The 19,590-nt window shown below is 42.5% G+C and overlaps 1 protein-coding gene across 1 annotated transcript in view; it reads left to right on the top strand.

The window, feature by feature from the left end:
• The window catches only part of LOC135528171 (guanine nucleotide-binding protein G(I)/G(S)/G(T) subunit beta-1-like), a 58,615-nt gene extending 39,025 nt beyond the window's left edge, over positions 1–19,590 (top strand). Inside the window, exons 5-11 of the mRNA XM_064957067.1 lie at positions 3,821–3,884; positions 4,712–4,874; positions 8,516–8,582; positions 8,775–8,976; positions 9,485–9,701; positions 11,740–11,855; positions 17,713–19,590. Coding sequence (XP_064813139.1) covers positions 3,821–3,884; positions 4,712–4,874; positions 8,516–8,582; positions 8,775–8,976; positions 9,485–9,701; positions 11,740–11,846 — 820 coding nt within the window. The 3' untranslated portion in view covers positions 11,847–11,855; positions 17,713–19,590. The remainder of the gene's footprint in view (positions 1–3,820; positions 3,885–4,711; positions 4,875–8,515; positions 8,583–8,774; positions 8,977–9,484; positions 9,702–11,739; positions 11,856–17,712) is intronic.

Below are 19,590 nucleotides of genomic sequence, written 5' to 3'. Positions count from 1 at the left end.
CATTTTTATCGCCCCACCCTAATTAAAAGAATAGACCATTCTTAACCGGTGAGCTCACAATGATGCAACAGAAAAATTATTAAAATAATTAGTCCCCAACAGTCACTCCTCCATTTCATATTAACGTGTATTATGGCTGTGACTGTCATGTAATTTTCGATGATGGTAATTCACCGTAATAACAGTTAGAATAGCAAAAAATACAAATGTGCGCACAGTTTCTCCTCTCCTGACTGCATGTGCTTGCCATAGAAATATAATGAGTAGAACGGGATTCTCATTCAAGTCAATGATGGCATAATGGGTGGACTGGCGGTCATTGCAAGTGTACCCATAGAAGCAAAGCAGAAAGTAAAACATGTGCTGTGATTTGTTGACTCAACTGACATTGCAAAAAAAAAAAAAACTCCATTGCATGATTCACATCATTGAAATTAACATTCTACATTACCATGAAAAGTATTGCATCACAATACCAGGCAGCCATTGCGAGTGTTCCCAGGAGTTTACCAGTGAAATTGCCAGGGTTAGAGGTACCCAGACCTATTCTTCTATTCATTCTCGTTCTGTGCTGCTGCTGCGTTGTCGGGGGCATTGCCCAGGCAACAGAAGACTCATTTGCTTATTTCAGCAAGGAGTAACAAGAGAAAGTTTCACGTTGTTTAAGAGTCCATGTTATGGCAGAAACGGACTCAACCTCACAAATGCCCAGTTGGCTGTTCGTTCCACACACATTTTTCATGACCATCAGTTATACGGTAATGGTGCCAGCCCTAATGTTTGTCTTTGCTTTGGTGGGTTAAATAATCTAATTAGTCTACCTGTAGCGAAGTGCAGCTGTCCAAAGAGAAGGCATAATGAAAAGAAGTATTGACCCGGAGTCGGGTGCTATTCATACACATGGTCTGTGTTCCTCCCACTGCTATTTATAGCCCCGTGCCCTGTGGCTCTCATTTAATTGACTCAGTTTATAAAGGGGGGATTCCGACTCGCGTTATGCATGCGTAAATGGAACGTTATTTCCTTTTTTATGCATTTTTCTCTCAATGCGTATTCTGACCTTGAATTTAAGCATGAGAATAGTATGCTATTCACCTGCTATTCGTTGGGGGGTGGAGCTGTGTCTACAGATCGTAATCTGACCTTGAGTTAATGCCCTAATAATTCTACCACCTTTACGCGTGACAAAACCATGAATAAGGTCGTGCGAACCTGTGGTTCCAAGTTTAGCGCGTCTACTTTATTTTTCCCGATAATATCCGTGCACTGTAATTTATAAATTGATAAGAGCTAGCTAAGTAAGTAGTCTGTTAGAACGGAATTGTAAATATACACAGCAATTATTTTAGATTTGACCTTTATGATCCCTATAGATGAATGTGTCATATGGAATCAAACTGAAAATCGTGACATGACATGTCGGCCTATCCGGATCCACCGTCAGCAATACCCACATACATTTATAACTATCATTTTAGTGTTAGTTTCCTTTCCTCTGTGATGTCCGTGTAGTTGTTCCTGAGGGTCGCTAACAATAGTGGATCATATTAGACAGGGCATAACTGCTTTTTTTTCTACACTTTCCCGTTTGTGTCAGGTAGTTTTTTTGTTTTTTTTTATCTACCAGCCACTCGGATGTTTTTTTACCAGACAAAATATTTATCCCCCTCTAAAATTATACCAACAAAAAACACAGATAAAACAGATGCGCAAGCCTTGTAATGTTTCTAAATGTATTACTAGTCAGAAGTAATGTGTAACTTTCATAATATAGAAATCGTACAGGGATGATTTCAAAACGCATCTTACAGGGATGATTTCTGTATTTTGAAAGTTACTTATAGTATCTTTTAACTTGAGTGCTGACAAACAAAACATTTTGGGACTATGTCAACAGCGGACTAATGAAACTAATACCAAAATATAGTTTATGGGTGGAGTTTTCCTTTAAGATAAATGTACTGAAAACCCTATTCAATGCAAACTCTAAGAGAGAATCTGTTGGCCAGCAAGTGGGAGGGTTTTCAGTTTTTTAAATACATTTATTCAGCGCACACAAGGGAACCACGCCTGTAAAACCTGTTACACACCTGTATAAGGTAAGTCTGAATACGAACTACTGAGAAGGATGTATCAAAGGCGTACATTTCCTAAGTCTGAATACGAACTACTGAGAAGGATGTATCAAAGGCGTACATTTCCTAAGTCTGAATTGTGCCCAATGTGTTTGTCAGAGTGGGAGTGCTGATCTAGGATCAGGTCAACGTGTCAGTTATTGTTTTCATTGTACGTTTCATTGGTCTGAAAAGGCCAAACTGATCCTAAGTCAGCACTCCTACTCTGAGGGTTTATGAATATGAGCCCAGGACTCCTTCAGGTTTACACCATAGATCTATAAACCATAGACTTAGTGAAGAGGAACGCCTTCTAAAGCGAGAGTCCCAGTCTCTCACCCAACACCCTCAATGATGACCCTCAACCATACAGTCTGTCAATCACCAAACCATCTCATTTCCAGTTACCTACTACCAGGATTATCTTGGACAGTGAGTTTTAACTGCTGCCTTTCAGGTTGTGCAACGCAGCAGACAATATTTAGTATTTGTCAAACGCCGTCAACAAGGTACATCTGATTCCATTTGTTTGTTTTTCATTCACAACAAAGCCTCAACAGTCACTTGGAATGCCTCCATCTGCGTCGAGGTGTGGTAGCCTAATGGAAAAGCAGAAGTAATCCAAATGCCAATGTGTAAGTAAATACAAGTGAACGGACCGGCGCTAAGCTAGCAGAAAAGAGCTAGTTAATGTTTTCCACTCCTGCTTTATTGCAGGTGTGTTTAAAAGGTTAGATAATGCGCTGCAATCTCCGTTAAGCATTTTACTCACTCTCTGGAGAAAGAGTGGACACTGACACACACAACTTGGTTCAAAGTCAACATTCTTTCACAACCCTCCCAAAAGCAAAAAAATAAATCCACATGAGCTTAATTATTTTAGACATTAACATAATCTCCCTCCAAACGCGCTACTTCGACAAGCAGTCAACAGTTTAGTGTGCAAGAGTTGTAAGGCAAGTGTACCGGAGGTTCACGAAGGCTGTGTTGTCACTGTTACATAAGACGTAAGATGGATTTCTGAGGCAAACACCGAAGTATTTCATCGGCCACTAACAGCACGTGATTTCTAACCACATAGACAGGAAGTATATGACTCTAATTACTGCCAGAGCTAAAGCCAGCAGCTTTCTCTTTTTTAACGCTCTTGCATTTTGACACCCACCACATCCATGATATAGGCGTTAATACGTTTTGACAGCCACCACATCCATAATATAGGCGTTAATATGTTTTTACACCGTGTAACTTCAATTAAATGCACTCTCTCTTTTTTTTAATACCCAGGCAACACCCCAGATTTCAGCAAATAAATTCCAGTTTCAAATAAGTGCCGGGTCAAAATTAATTGTTTACAAAGTTGCCATGTCCTATTATGATGATGGGGATGTTGTAGAGTACAGTGGTGGGTGTGTTAGTGTGTGTGTGTGTGCATTGGCATGTGTGTGTTAGCATGTGTTTATTACTGTGCGCCTCGGGTAGGTAGGATTTGCATAAGCTGAGCAGGTCCAAAGGGAGCCAATGTGCCCCAACCTCTGTGCATCGGGTGCTGGCTTCCGTGGCGACTCTGTTTTTGATTCGTCCAGATAGCAGCAAGATGCTCCCCGGCCATGAAAGCGCCTGGAAACCACACCGCCCCTAAAATGCAACACATGGTTCCACCCTATGTTCACTGGTTTAATCATTGCTCTCCTTTTTCCCCATAGGCTTTTAGTCAGTGCCTCCCAGGATGGTAAACTCATTATTTGGGATAGCTACACCACAAACAAGGTAATGCTGGCCACATCTTGAAGAATTAAAAGGAATCTATCACATTTGAATACATTTTCTTTTTAGCATAAAGACAACATTTTTTAAACTTTTCCACCATTTGTTTCATGACTGTGACAAAGGATATCCAGCATATGTGACATACACTATATATACAAAAGTATGTGGACACACCTTCAAATTAGTGTATTCAGCTATTTCAGCTACACCCGTTGCTGACAGGTGTATAAAAATTGAGCACACAGCCATGCAAACGTCATAGAAAAACATTGGCAGTAGAATGGCCTTACTGAAGAGCTCCGTGACTTTCAGTGCTGCTCCACCATAGGGTGCCATGTTTCCTTCATGTTCGTTATTCAGTATGACAATGCCCCCGTGTACAAAGTGAGGTCCGTACAGAAATGGCTTGTCGTGATCGATGTGGAAGAACCTGACTGGCCTGCATAGAGCCCTGACCTCAATCCCATCAAACAACTTTGGGGTCAATTAGAACGCCCACTGCGAGCCAGGCCTAATCGCTCAACATCAGTGCCTGACCTCACTAATGTTCTTGTGGCTGAATGGAAGCAAGTCCTCGCAGCAATGTTCCAACATCTAGTGGAAAGCCTTCCCAGAAGAGTGGAGGCTGTTGTAGCAGCAAAGGTGGGGACCAGCTCTATATTAATGCCAATCATTTTGGATTGAGATGTTCGAGCAGGTGTCCACATACTTTGGGTCATGTAGTGTATGATATAAGCTTGGCTACCTAGTAAATGTGGTCCTTGCGGGAGTCAATCAGACCCAGAGCCATGCTCCCTCTAACTCTCTGCCCGCCTGGTCTCCCTCAGGTCCACGCCATCCCGCTGCGCTCCTCCTGGGTGATGACTTGCGCTTACGCCCCCTCTGGGAACTACGTGGCCTGCGGAGGCCTGGACAACGTCTGCTCCATCTACAACCTCAAGACCCGCGAGGGGAACGTGCGTGTCAGCCGTGAGCTGGCCGGACACACAGGTACGATAGTCACCCCTAGTTTCCACAAGTCTACCAGTGTGTGTGTGTATGTCTGTATATGTGTATGTCTGTATATGTGTATGTCTGTATATGTGTATGTCTGTATATGTGTATGTCTGTATATGTGTATGTCTGTATATGTGTATGTCTGTATATGTGTATGTCTGTATATGTGTATGTCTGTATATGTGTATGTCTGTATATGTGTATGTCTGTATATGTGTATGTCTGTATATGTGTGTGTCTGTATATGTGTGTGTCTGTATATGTGTGTGTCTGTATATGTGTGTGTGTGTGTGTGTGTGTGTGTGTATATACACATATATACATACATATATACATACATACACATACACACAGCCTACAAAGTATTCATACCCCTTGATTTAGTCCACATTGTTGATACAGCCTGTATTCAAAATGGTTCGTGTGTGTGTGTATATATTTATTTATTTATTTATTTATTTTTTATTTTTTATTTTTTGTGAAATGAAAACATATTTTTACCGAAATGTTCTGCTAATTTATTGATAATTAAATTGAAAAAATATCTAATTTACAAAAGTATTCAGACTTTTTGTAGAAGCACCTTTTGGCAACGTTTACAGCTGTTAGTCTTTCTGGGTAAGTCGTTGCCTTTTCCACACCTGGATTGTGCAGTATTTGCCTATTATTCTTTTCAAAATTCTTCAAGATCTGTTAAATTGGTTGTTGATCATTGCTAGACATCCATTTTCAGGTCTTGCCATAGATTTTCAAGTAGATTTAAGTCAAAATTGTAATCGGACACTTAAGAACATTCACTGTCTCCTTAGGAAGCAACTGCACGGCCTTGGGTTTTAGGTTATTGTCCTACTGAAAGGTTAATTAATTTCCCAGTGTCTGGTGGAATGCAGACTGAACTAGGTTTTCCTCTAGGATTTTGATGTGCTTGACTCCATTCCGTTTCTTTTCTATCCTGAAAAACGACCCAGTCCGTAACGATTACAAGCATACCCAAAACATGATGCAGCCGCCACCACTATACTTGAAAATATGGTGAGCGGTACTCAGTAATGTGTTGTATTGGATCTGCCCCAAAAAACACTTTTTGTTTTCAGGACAAAAATGTAATAGCGTATTTATAAAAAATAAAATAAAAATATCACCCCCTTTTCTCCCCCATTTTCTGATATCCAATTTGTGGTTAGTCTTTTCCCATCGCTGCAACTTCCTTATGGACTCGGGAGAGTAGAAGGTCGAGAGCTGTGCGTCCTTCAAAAAACACAACCCTTCCAAGCTGCACTGCTTCTTGACACAATGCTGCTTATGCCGGAAACCAGCCGCACCAATGTGTCGGAGGAAACACCGTACACCTTGCGACCGTGTCAGCTTTCATTGCGCCTGGCCTGCTACAGGAGTTGCTAGGGACATGAACATCCCTGCCCACCAAACACTCCCCTAACCCGGATGACACTGGGCTAGTTGTGCGCTGACCCATTGGTCTCCCAATCGCGTCCGGCTGTGACAGAGCCTAGACTCGAGCCAGGATCTCGAGTGGCATAGCTAGCACAGTGCCTTAGACCACTGTGCCACTCAGGAGGCCTAAAAAGTGAATTGCTTTGCCACACTTTTTGCCGGATTACTTAACTGCCTTATTTTTACTATCAATTAGGTTATGACTGTGGAGTAACTGCGATGTTGTTGATCTGTCAGGTTTCTCTTATGCCAGCCATTAAACTGTAACTGTTTTAAAGTCTCTATTGGCCTCTTGTTGAAATCCCTGAGCGGTGTTCTTCCTCTCTGGCAACTGAGTTAGGAAGTACGCCTTTGGTGACTGGGTGTATTGATACACAATGCTCACAGCTATTTTTAAGTCTCTCCAGAGATGTTCAATCAAGTCCGGGTTCTGGCTGGGCCATTCGAGGACATTCAGAGACATGTCCCTAAACCACTCTTGGCTGTGTGCTTAGGATTGTTGTCCTGTTGGAAGGTGAACCTTCGCCCCAGTCTGAGAACCTGCTCCAAAGAGCTCAGGACTTCATCAAGGATCTCTGTACTTTGCTACGTTATGCATTCCCTCGGTCCTGACTTGTCTCGCAGTCCCTGCCGCTGAAAAACATCCCAACAGCATGATGCTGCCACCACCATGCTTCACCGTAGGGATTGTGCCAGATTTCCTCCAGATGTGACGCTTTGCATTCAGGCCAAAGGGTTCAAGCTTGGTTTCATCAGACCTGAGAATCTTATTTCTCATGGTCAGAGTATTTAGGTGTGTTTTGGGAAACTCCAAGCGTGCTGTCCTGCCTTTTTACTGAGGAGTGGCTTCTGTCCATAAAGGCCTGATTAATGAAGTGCTGCAGAGATAGTTGTCCTTCCGGAAGGTTCTCCCATCTCCACAGAGGAACTCTGGAGCTCTGTCAGAGTGACCATCGGGTTCTTGGTCCACTCTGTGACCAATGCCCTTCTGTCCCTATTGCTCAGTCTTGGTTGTTACAAACTTCTTCCATTTAAGAATGATCGATTCCACTGTTTTCTTGGACCTTAAATACTGCATAAATGTTTTGGTACCCTCCCTCAGATCTGTGCCTCGACAATATCCTGTCTCGGAGCTCTACGGACAATTCCTTCGACCTCATGGCTTGGTTTTTCCTCTGACATGGACTGTCAACTGTGGGGCCTTAAATAGACACGTGTGTGCCTTTCTAGATCATGTCCAATCAATTGAATTTACCACAGGTGGACTCAAAGTTGTTTAAACGTCTCAAGGTTGATCAATGGAAACAGGATGCACCTGAGCTCAATTTCGAGTCTCATAGCAAAGGGTCTGAATACTTATGTAAATAAGGTATTTCAGTTTTTCTTAACCTGTTTTCGCTTTGTCATTATCGGGTGTTGTGTGTTGATCATAAAACATTTATATAATCCATTTTAGAATAAGGCTGTAAAGTAACAAAATGTGGAAAAGGTGAAGGGGTCTGAATGCTTTCCGAATACACTGTATTTAGACTTGCCATGACAAAGGGGTTGAATACTTATTGACTCAAAACATTTCAGCTTTTCATTTTTTAATTGATTTGTAAAAATGTTGACAAACTTAATTCCACTTTGACATTATGGGGTAGGCCAGGGACGACAAATATCTAAATATAATCCATTTTAAATTCGGGCTGTAACACAATGTGGTAAAAGTCGAAGGGTGTGAGTTTTTTAAAGGCGCTGTACATGCCAACACACACAGCTAGCTCACCTGTGACACATGATAGACCATGGTTAACCACCACTTTACAAGACTGGTATTGTTTATGCACACTTTTTTATTTATTAACCAGTGCCTTGGTAGTCTTGAATGCTTTCAATACCACTGTGATTTTAGTTTCACATGACAGGACCCATGTCTGTCAGCTCACTGTGAAAAGTTATGTTTGTGTTATTGAGTGGGTTCTGTTGTACTTGCACATGTTCATTTCCTATAGTCTTCATTTATATTGTACCCTTTTGGTGGTAAGGCCTATATAATCTACATACTGGGTCAGGGCCTGTAATATAGTTCCTCCTTGTATCTTTAGACCATTTCCCCTGTTTTGAGACTGCTTCTCAGTGCTGACTGTCTCAAATCAAATCATGTCTGATGACTGACCTAATTCTGCTGTGGCCTCCAGGTTACCTGTCCTGCTGTCGCTTCGTGGATGACACCAAGATCGTCACCAGCTCTGGAGATACCACATGGTGAGTGGGGGAACTGTGCCTGCCTGCCTCCCCAGGTTCATTGAGTGGATATGCCAGCTCTACACTGTTTGTTAAAATTGAGGTTAAACGCAACGGCGAATATCTGAATGCATCCCAAGAGTATGGTGGAAAACAGTCACTCCAAACGCCTCAAACTTTCTTATTTTTCCTCCCTGCCTCTCCTTCCCCCAGTGGTCTCTGGGACATTGAGACGGGCCTGCAGACGACCACGTTCGCCGGCCACACCGGCGATGTCATGAGCCTGTCGCTTGCGCCCGACACACGGCTGTTTGTGTCCGGGGCATGTGACGCTTCCGCCAAGCTCTGGGACGTCAGAGAAGGAATGTGCCGACAAACCTTCACCGGGCACGAGTCGGACATTAATGCCATCTGCGTAAGCCAATCACACGATCCGACCACCGGTCAACCTGTGTAGCTACACTTCCATTCAAAATGGAGCCCAACACTCTAACCTGCGGCGTCAGTATCTTTGGTCACTAGCTTTTCGGCAGAAGGCCTACCACGTCAGCGGTTTTCTTTTGCATTCAGACATAAGAGAGAGACTTCAATACGGAGATTGTATATACACTAGCATGCTTAAGGGTGGATTCTGTGATACGTGTAGAAGCGTGAATGTGGACATGCTACATCTGTATCTATTGTCCCTTGTGTATTTTGTATGGATGATCACTTGGTCAATACCAAGCACTTTACATTATGAAAGGGTGAAGTCACTACCAATGTGTAGCACCCACCTTGATAATGCCATGGCAACCATTATGCACTAGCTCATTACACACTGACATATACACCGCACGTAGAGCGATGAGGAAGATATTATCAGACCTAACCTCATACCATCTCCCCCTCTCTTTCTCTCCCCTCTTTCCCGTCCCTCCCAGTTCTTCCCCAATGGTAACGCCTTTGCCACGGGCTCAGACGACGCAACCTGCAGGCTCTTTGACCTGCGCGCCGACCAGGAGCTGATGGTCTACTCACATGACAACATCATCTGTGGCATCACCTCAGTGGCGTTCTCCAAGAGTGGCCGCCTGCTGCTCGCCGGCTACGACGACTTCAACTGCAACGTGTGGGATAGCCTCAAGGCCGACCGTGCAGGTGACCAGCGGGCGGGTGTGAGGGTTTTTAAACGCCCAAATCACAGGTCTAGGATCAGAGCACAGTACTCCCAAACCTTAATGGTTAGGCGGGGGGGGGGGTGTTTAACAACTGACCCTAAATCTATGGGCCACCTCATCATTGGGGGCGGCAGCGTAAGCCTAGTGGTTAGAGCGTTGGACTAGTAACCGAAAGGTTGCAAGTTCAAATCCCTGAGCTGACAAGTTACAAATCTGTTGTTCTGCCCCTGAACAAGGCAGTTCCTAGGCCGTCATTGAAAATAAGAATTTGTTCTTAACTGACTTGCCTAGTTAAATAAAGGTAAAATATATTTAATACACATTTTTCAAAATGTGGCCACCATGATGACGACAGTACAGTGGAGTACAGTACAGTGGTCAAGCTAGGTTCCTGATGTTATTGCGAAGGCTGTACACATATATTTGACGTCATCAGCCAAAATGCTGTAGGCCCGTACAGCTCCCTGTAGTGGAACAGGGTAGAATGTAGCTAGTGGAGCCAGGGCTGGTGGAGGGGGAGTGGGTTGAAATGGACTAGATGTGGGGAGTCCCTGAGGGACATTGATTTAGAGCACCTAGTGGTCTCCGTGGTACAGAAATGACTGGGGTTCAATTTTATTTTATTTATTTTATTTCACCTTTATTTAACCAGGTAGGCTAGTTGAGAACAAGTTCTCATTTACAACTGTGACCTGGCCAAGATAAAGCATAGCAGTGTGAACAGACAACACAGAGTTACACATGGAGTAAACAATTAACAAGTCAATAACACAGTAGAAAAGAAAAAAAAAGGGGAGTCTATATACAATGTGTGCAAAAGGCATGAGGAGGTAGGCGAATAATTACAATATTGTAGGTTAACACTGGATTGATAAATGGTCATGTACAGGTAGAGATATTGGTGTGCAAAAGAGCAGAAAAGTAAATAAATAAAAACTGTGGGGATGAGGTAGGTGACAATGGGTGGGCTATTTACCAATAGATTATGTACAGCTGCAGCGATCAGTTAGCTGCTCAGATAGCTGATGTTTGAAGTTGGTGAGGGAGATAAGGGTCTCCAACTTCAGCGATTTTTGCAATTCGTTCCAGTCACAGGCAGCAGAGTACTGGAACGAAAGGCGGCCGAATGAGGTGTTGGCTTTAGGGATGATCAGTGAGATACACCTGCTGGAGCGCGTGCTACGGATGGGTGTTGCCATCGTGACCAGTGAACTGAGATAAGGCGGAGCTTTACCTAGCATGGCCTTGTAGACGACCTGGAGCCAGTGGGTCTTGCGACGAATATGTAGCGAGGGCCAGCCGACTAGAGCATACAAGTCGCAGTGGTGGGTAGTATAAGGTGCTTTAGTGACAAAACGGATGGCACTGTGATAAACTGCATCCACTACCAATGTGTAGCACCCAGGTGACAGCAGGGTTACTATAGTTGAGCACATCGGTGGTACCGTCTGCAGCCACGCAATTGATCAGTTTTGTAGCCAGGCTAGTTCCTCAAGCACAGCAGGGATACTTCATACATGCAGCATTACTAGACAAGATATAAAGCAGATTGAACAGGAGAATTCCCAATTATCCACCCCTTTCCAGAATTGAGCACTTAGACTTCCTGTCATCGATTCAAAAGCATAGGACTGATGTAAGCATTGGCTAGAGGGAGTTTTCATTGTTAAATCCATGACAGCCATTGTACAAGTGAAGGCTAGTTTGTACAGCAGCAGGGTTTGTGGATGAAGCCCCTGCTGTTTTGTTTGCTCCAGCAGTTGATCTGGTCCCACAGAGGTATGAATTGCTCAGTTCTATTGATTACATATGTGGTCTGGATAAGAGATGGGATGGGTCTGCCACACACACACTTGTACTAGCAACATTTTCTATTAACTGAGTTTACCGATATACAACAGAATAGAACTGGTACACAGCCACGTCTTTAATGGAATCTTTTATAGAGTGGCGTTGGCCAAGCGTGTTGTGATATATCATGGCCTGACTTCTAACCGCTGACCCTGCTCTTTCCCTAGGTGTGCTGGCTGGACATGACAACCGTGTCAGCTGCTTGGGTGTAACTGATGACGGCATGGCCGTGTCAACAGGGTCCTGGGACAGCTTCCTCAAGATCTGGAACTAGAGTCTGAAGGTAACTGCACAGCGTAGCCGCCCTTCCACCACAAGTTTGCCCGACATGCCATGGCACTCTAAGATATATTGCTGATTTGCTCCACATTTATTTATTGATGCTTAAATGGATACTTCGGTATTTTTTTATGTACACACTATATACGAAAGTATGTGGACACCCCTTCAAATGAGTGGAATTTGCTCTTTCAGCCACACCCATTGCTGACAGGTATATAAAATCGAGCACACAACCATGCAATCTCCATAGACAAACATTGGCAGAATGGCCCATAATGAAGAGCTCAGTGACTTTCAATGTGTCGCCTTTGTAGGATGCCACCTTTCCATCAAGTCAGCATGTCAAATGTCTGCCCTGCTAGAGCTTCCCTGGTCAACTGTAGGTGCTGTTATTGTGAAGTGGAAATGACTAGGAGTAACAAGGGATCAGCCGCGAAGTGGTAGGCCACACAAGCTCACAGAACGTCTGTCCTCCGTTGCAACACACTACCGAGTTCCAAACTGCCTCTGGAAGCAACGTCAGCACTGTAACTGTTTGTCGGGAGCTTCATGAAATGGGTTTCCATGGCCGAGCAGCCGCACCACAAGCCTAAGATCACCATGCGCAATGCCAAGCGTCGGCTGGAGTGGTGTAAAGCTCACCGCCATTGGACTCTGGAGAAGTGAAATCACGTTTTCTGGAGTGATTAATCACGTGTCACCATCTGCGTAGTGCCAACTGTAAAGTTTGGCGGAGGGGGAATAATGTTCTCTGGCTGTTTTTTATGGTTCGGGTTAGGCTCTTAAGTTCCAGTGACTAGAAATCAACACTACAGCATACAATGACATTCTATGAAATTTCTGTGCTTCCAACTTTGTGGGAAGGCCCTTTCCTGTTTCAGCATGACAATGCCCCCTGTGCACAAAGTGAGGTCCATACAGAAATTATTTGTCAAGTTTGGTGTGGAAGAACTTGACTGGCCTGCACAGAGCCCTGACCTTAACCCCATCGAACACCTTTGGGATGAATTGGAACACCGACTGCGAGCCAGGCCTAATCGCCCAAAATCAGTGCCCGGCCTCACTAATGCTCTTGTGGCTGAATAGATGCAAGTCCCCGCAGCAATGTTCCAATATCTAGTGGAAACCCTTCCCAGAAGAGTGGAGGCTGTTATAGCAGCAAAGGTGGGACCAGCTCCTCGAAGGTGTCCACATACATTTGGTCATGTAGTGTATGAAGGAAGTTAGAGGTAGTTTCGCTAGCCAATGCTAACTAGCATTAGCTCAATGACTGGAAGTTAATGGGTATATGCTAGCATGCTAGCAGATATCCATAGACTTCCAGTCTGCGCTAACGTTAGTTAACAATTGAGCTGGTGCTAGTTAGCAACTTCCTTCAAACTGCACGCAAAGACATAACTGTATCCACAAGTTAATCTGACTCAGGTGAAGTAAATAAAGGGCTTCATTGCCAAGTATCCCTTTAAATGTAATATGTGTATATTGGAAAGCTTCCAAAATATCTGGAGGGAGACTTTAACTTCAGTGCATATAAACATCTCAATATGATTTACAATAACATAGACACCGTAAAGTAAGGCATGAATGCATGGTTGAGTTGAATACTAATGTATTTGTACTTGCTTTGTTTCTTCTGATTGTTTCATTATGTCCTATAGTTCCTCTATAAATGCCATCTAGTTCCTGTACAGCTATGTCAGTAACCAGAATGAGATAATTAAAGATGCCATGTAGTTGCACTTCATAAAGTGGGAATGCAGTCTGAGAATGCAGTCTGTCAGTTGATGGATAAAATGGGTTTCTCTATAGGGAACCATGTACCAGTTTAACTTGGATGAAGATAGCAGAGGAAATGTCAACTCTGTTATATCGAGGTGAAGTTGAGTTTTGATAACTGGTCATGGGATTTGCTAGCAACAACATTGAGTCACAATCAGTTGACTCTTGTAAAAATGTCAATTCTATAACCGCTTACTGTACCTTTGTTTGTCCTGTACAACTGTGGTCCTTCATACTTTTAATAAAAGCTTTTAGTGAATGTATGTGTGTGTGATATATATAAATATATATATAACCATTTAACCAGGCAAGTCTGTTAAGATATTCTTATCCGGTTGTGATACAGCCTGGAATCGAACCAGGGTCTGTAGTGACGCCTCTTGCACTGAGATGCAGTGCCTTAGACCGCTGCGCCACTCGGGAGCCCAATACATCCACCAACGTCTTCCTCATTTGGGTTGCTTGTACTACGTATGCTGAGATTGAATTGGGTCCGTGCCATCCGGGATCCTTGGCGTCCCAACTCCATTTGAATTTAAAATTGTCACGGTAAGGGTTAAGGTTTAGGGTAGGGACTAGAGGCCGACCGATTGATTTTTCAACGCCTATACCGACTATTGGAGGACCGAAAAAAAAGCCAATACCGATTTAATCGGAAGATTGATACATTTTTATATATATATTTTTGTAATAACAATTACAGCAATACTGAATGAACAATGAACACTTATTTTAACTTATCAATTTAGTCTCAAATTAAATAATGAAACATGTTCAACATGTTCAATTTTGTTTAAATAATTGATTGATTATATGCAATGCAAAACAAGCTAGTTAACCTAGTAATATCATCAACCATGTGTAGTTAACTAGTGATTATGTGAAGATCGATCGTTTTTTTTATAAGAAGTTTAATGTTAGATAATTAATGACCATGAGCAACACCAGAGCTTGGAGAAGCCTATTTTTTATTTTTTTTTAACCTTTATTTTACTAGGCAAGTCAGTTAAGAACAAATTCTTATTTTCAATGACGGCCTAGGAACAGTGGGTTAACTACCTGTTCAGGGGCAGAACGACAGATTTTGTACCTTGTCAGCTCGGGGATTTGAACTTGCAACCTTTCAGTTACTAGTCCAATGCTCTAACCACTAGGCTACACTGCCGCTCCAATTACCGTGACTGCCTTCATGACTCATGACCACCTTTGTGGGAGTGACACGGTCACCGCAACAGCCCTAGCCCCAGGCTGACTCCCAAGTTGTAGCGATATCTCAAGGATGATCAAAGGAAATTGAATGCACCTGTGCTCAATTTGGAGTGTCATAGCGAAGGGGTGTGAATACTTATATAAATTAGATTTCTTTATTACATTTTTAGTACATTTGCTAAAATATATAAACACATTTTCACTGTCATAAGGTATTGTGTGTAGATGGGTGAGAGGAAAAAAATCGATATCCATTTTGAATTTAGGTTGTATACTTTCTGAAGGCACTGTGTTTCCAGAATTGACATTTCTTTACAGGAATTGACTGATGGTGACTCAATGTTATTGCTAGCAAATCCCACGACCAGTTATCAAAACTCAACTCCGCCTCGATACAAGAAGCGGAGTTGATCGTTTCTCAGCTAGGATATAGATGGATCTCATCACCCTTGCCAAATGTATTTCAGAGTGGAGTGTATATATTTAGTAGTACTGGATATTATGTTCTCTACAGTCGTGGCCAAAGGTTTTGAGAATGACACAAATATTAATTTCCACAAAGTTGGCTGCTTGTGTCTTCAGATATTTTTGTCAGATGTTACTATGGAATACTGAAGTATATTTACAAGTATTTCATAAGTGTCAAAGGCTTTTATTGACAATTACATGAAGTTGATGCAAAGAGTCGATATTTGCATTGTTGACCCTTCTTTTTCAAGACCTCTGCAATCCGCCCTGGCATGCTGTCAATTAACTTCTGGGCAACATCCTGACTGATGGCAGCCCATTCTTGCATAATCAATGCTTGGAGTTTGTCAGAATATGTGGGGTTTTGTTTGTCCACCTGCCTTTTGTGGATTGACCACAAGTTTTCAATGAGATTAAGGTCTGGGGAGTTTCCTGGCCCTGGACCCAAAATATCAATGTTTTGTTCCCTGAGCCACTTAGTTATCACTATTGCCTTATGGCAAGGGGCTCCACCAAACTGTTCCAAGATGGTTGGGAGAAGTTGCTCTCGGAAGACGTTGGTACCATTCTTTAGACATGGCTGTTCTTAGACAAAATTGTGAGTGAGCCCACTCCCTTGGCTGTGAAGGAACCCCACACATGAATGGTCTCAGGATGCTTTACTGTTGGCATGACACAGGACTGATGGTAGCACTCACCTGGTCTTCTCCGGACAAGCTTTTTTCCGGATGCCCTAAACAATCGGAAAGGGGATTCATCAGAGAAAATGACTTTATCCCAGTCCTCAGCAGTCCAATCCCTGTACCTTAGCAGAATATCAGTCTCCCTGATGTTTTTACTGGAGAGAAGGGGCTTCTTTGCTGCCCTTCTTGACTGACACCAGGCCATCCTCCCAAAGTCTTCGCCTCACTGTGCGTGCAGATGCACTCACATCTGCCTGCTGCCATTCCTGAGCAAGTTCTGTACTGGTCGTGCCCCGATCCAGCAGCTGAATCAACTTTAGGAGAGTGTCCTGGCGCTTGCTGGACTTTCTTGGGTGCCCTGAAGCCGCCTTCACAACAATTGAACCGCTCTCCTTGAAATTCTTGATGATCCGATAAATGGTCGATTTAGGTTAAATTTTACTGGCAGCAATATCCTTGCCTGTGAAGTCCTTTTTGTGCAAAGCAATGATGACCGCACATGTTTCTTTGCAGGTAACCATGGTTGGCAGAGGAAGAACAATGATTCATTTTACATTTACATTTAAGTCATTTAGCAGACGCTCTTATCCAGAGCGACTTACAAATTGGTGAATTCACCTTCTGACATCCAGTGGAACAGCCACTTTACAATAGTGCATCTAAATCATTTAAGGGGGGGGTGAGAAGGATTACTTATCCTATCCTAGGTATTCCTTGAAGAGGTGGGGTTTCAGGTGTCTCCGGAAGGTGGTGATTGACTCCGCTGTCCTGGCGTCGTGAGGGAGTTTGTTCCACCATTGGGGGGCCAGAGCAGCGAACGGTTTTGACTGGGCTGAGCGGGAACTGTACTTCCTCAGTGGTAGGGAGGCGAGCAGGCCAGAGGTGGATGAACGCAGTGCCCTTGTTTGGGTGTAGGGCCTGATCAGAGCCTGGAGGTACTGCGGTGCCGTTCCCCTCACAGCTCCGTAGGCAAGCACCATGGTCTTGTAGCGGATGCGAGCTTCAACTGGAAGCCAGTGGAGAGAGCGGAGGAGCGGGGTGACGTGAGAGAACTTGGGAAGGTTGAACACCAGACAGGCTGCGGCGTTCTGGATGAGTTGTAGGGGTTTAATGGCACAGGCAGGGAGCCCAGCCAACAGCGAGTTGCAGTAATCCAGACGGGAGATGATTCCAAGCACCACCCTCCTTTTGAAGCTTCCATTCTGATATTCAAACTCAATCAGCATGACAGAGTGATCTCCAGCCTTGTCCTCGTCAACACTCACACCTGTGTTAACGAGAGAATCACTGACATGTCAGCTGGTCTTTTTGTGGCAGGGCTGAAATGCGGTGGATTTTTTGGGGGGGCGGTGGGGGTGTTCAGTTCATTTTCATGGCAAAGAGGGACTTTGCAATTAATTGCAGTTCATCTGATCACTCTTCATAACATTCTGGAGTATGTAAATTGCCATCATACAACCTAGGGCTGCAGACTTTGTGAAAATTAATATTTGTGTAATTCTCAAAACCTTTGGCCACGACTGTAGTCTGAATGTGTCTGCTGCATCCTGGAGGTGAACATGGGAGTTGGCCAACAATGAATTGTAGCTCACCATTGACGACTAAGTTTAGAAATTTAAGAGGTTAATTGTCTACAATTACTGTGCACTTTTAGGAGGTACTTTTGTTGCAAATAACAATAATGCACATTTTCTTCTTTGTGTGTCCCGCTTTTTTCAGATGGCATCTGGACTCCGAAGTTGAGTGGAAGACTATTCCAAAATGTTTAATTTTATTGCATATCCAATCTTCTCAAAACCATGAAACTGACTCCAATCCCCAAAAACTACCAAGGGAAAAATTCTCTCCTCATTTAAAAGAAGAGCACAATTGTTTCACTCAGCTAAAAAGATGAGGAATTTCAGTGGAATGGAATGGGGGAGAGAATTGTGCATTCCTCCTGGGACCATTTTCTGATATTGTGTCATAAGAAAATACATTCACCCCCAATGCAAATGTGTAATCCATCTTCAATACACAGGTTTGAGTGAAGGTAATCTACACAATGCGGATTTAACTCTTGATAGCTTTTTGATCATGTTTATTTTTTCCCCCACTTTTATTTTTGATTCAGGGAACTAGATCAGTGACCTGTTGGTAAAATGAGGATTGAGAGCTTTGTTTTATCAGTCTTGATATAGTTTAGAGTCAAGTTTTGTAGGTTGGAAATAAAAATGACAAATTATCGTCATCTTAATCACATCAGAAAAAAAGGCAAGAGAATTGAGCTTCAGCAGGGAGTCGAGTCCATGAGCCACCAACAGGAGGATCTGGCCATTCTGTATATTTAGTCCCAAGATACTTTACTATTTGTTTATTTTTTTCTGTTTAGTCACAAATGTTTGTTTGCACAAATTTAAACTTTGCATGTATAGAATAATGTTTCAAGAAAAGTTAACTAACCAAGCATATTCTGTTTATGATAATGAATGCTCATTTTCAAAATGAAAACAAACAACATTTTAACCATGCTCTTCACCTTTTGTTGGGCGACAATGTAGAATAATTAAATGAAGATTAACCCATTGGTTCACTTTCTTCGTTTTATTTCTGTTTTGTTACCCTTTTGATGACCGTGGTTGCGACCGGAGAAGTGATTTTGTTGGGTAGGGAGGCCTCTACTTATTACCCCGGTTTCATTCAACAGAGGTGCCCATTCCGTGCTTGGAAATGCAGTGACTACTCTGTGAATGACATGTTGTATAAATCAATGTTTGAAAATAATGATAATGAAGCTTTTTAAGTTAAAAAATAAAATAAAAAATATTTTGGCTTTCTGCCATGGGTGGGTTAACTCTTAGAATCGCATGCTGTAGAATTGCTTAAAAAGAGGTGCATATAGAACTAAGTCCTTTTGATGTTTTTCTTTAAGAAAATAACCTGTTAAATATATCATTACAATGGTATTTATCTTGTTTTTGGCTACTCTGCATACATAATTCAATTAAAATGTCAATCCTATGCACTTGAGAGAAGCAAACACCACAGCATAACAAATGGTTACCTGGTCTTACAATATCCATTCTTGGGATGGATTCCTTGATAAAAGTAATGTAAACGTTTAAAACATATGCACACACAAATGGAACAAATACATTTTCATTCCTTCTGTAGCAAACAAATTCCAGGGACAAAGAAAATAAACATTTTGTAACACAGGTTTTTTTCTGTCCTTTAATAATAAAAAAGAAAAAACTTGCAGCATTTGAATGACAGAATTCTGTTCCTCTCCTTGTGTAAACACTTTCTTTAGCAGTAGTGGCATTTTTTTCCCCCATTCTGTTTTTTCTTTGCAAAATTCTGTACAAAAATGTGCTGTATTTGTGCGTTAGGCCTGGAGTTGGCAACAAAGAAAATCAATACAGAAATATTAAATAAAATTCCTTTTCCTTTTCTTGCCATGAAATAACTGTAGATCTCTGCACCCAGCTGTTTCCTTCTCACCTTTTGTATTTAAATTTAAAGTCAGTCAGTGTACAACCGAAAGCTGGCTGCAAGATAGAAACTATATTAAAATGTACTGTTATTTAAGATGAAATAAAAAGCAGTTTGAGATGA

The sequence above is a fragment of the Oncorhynchus masou genome, chromosome 33 (genome assembly GCF_036934945.1).
Source record: "Oncorhynchus masou masou isolate Uvic2021 chromosome 33, UVic_Omas_1.1, whole genome shotgun sequence".
In the NCBI taxonomy this organism is placed as follows: Eukaryota; Metazoa; Chordata; class Actinopteri; order Salmoniformes; family Salmonidae; genus Oncorhynchus; species Oncorhynchus masou.
This window is presented reverse-complemented; position numbering and strand designations above follow the sequence as displayed.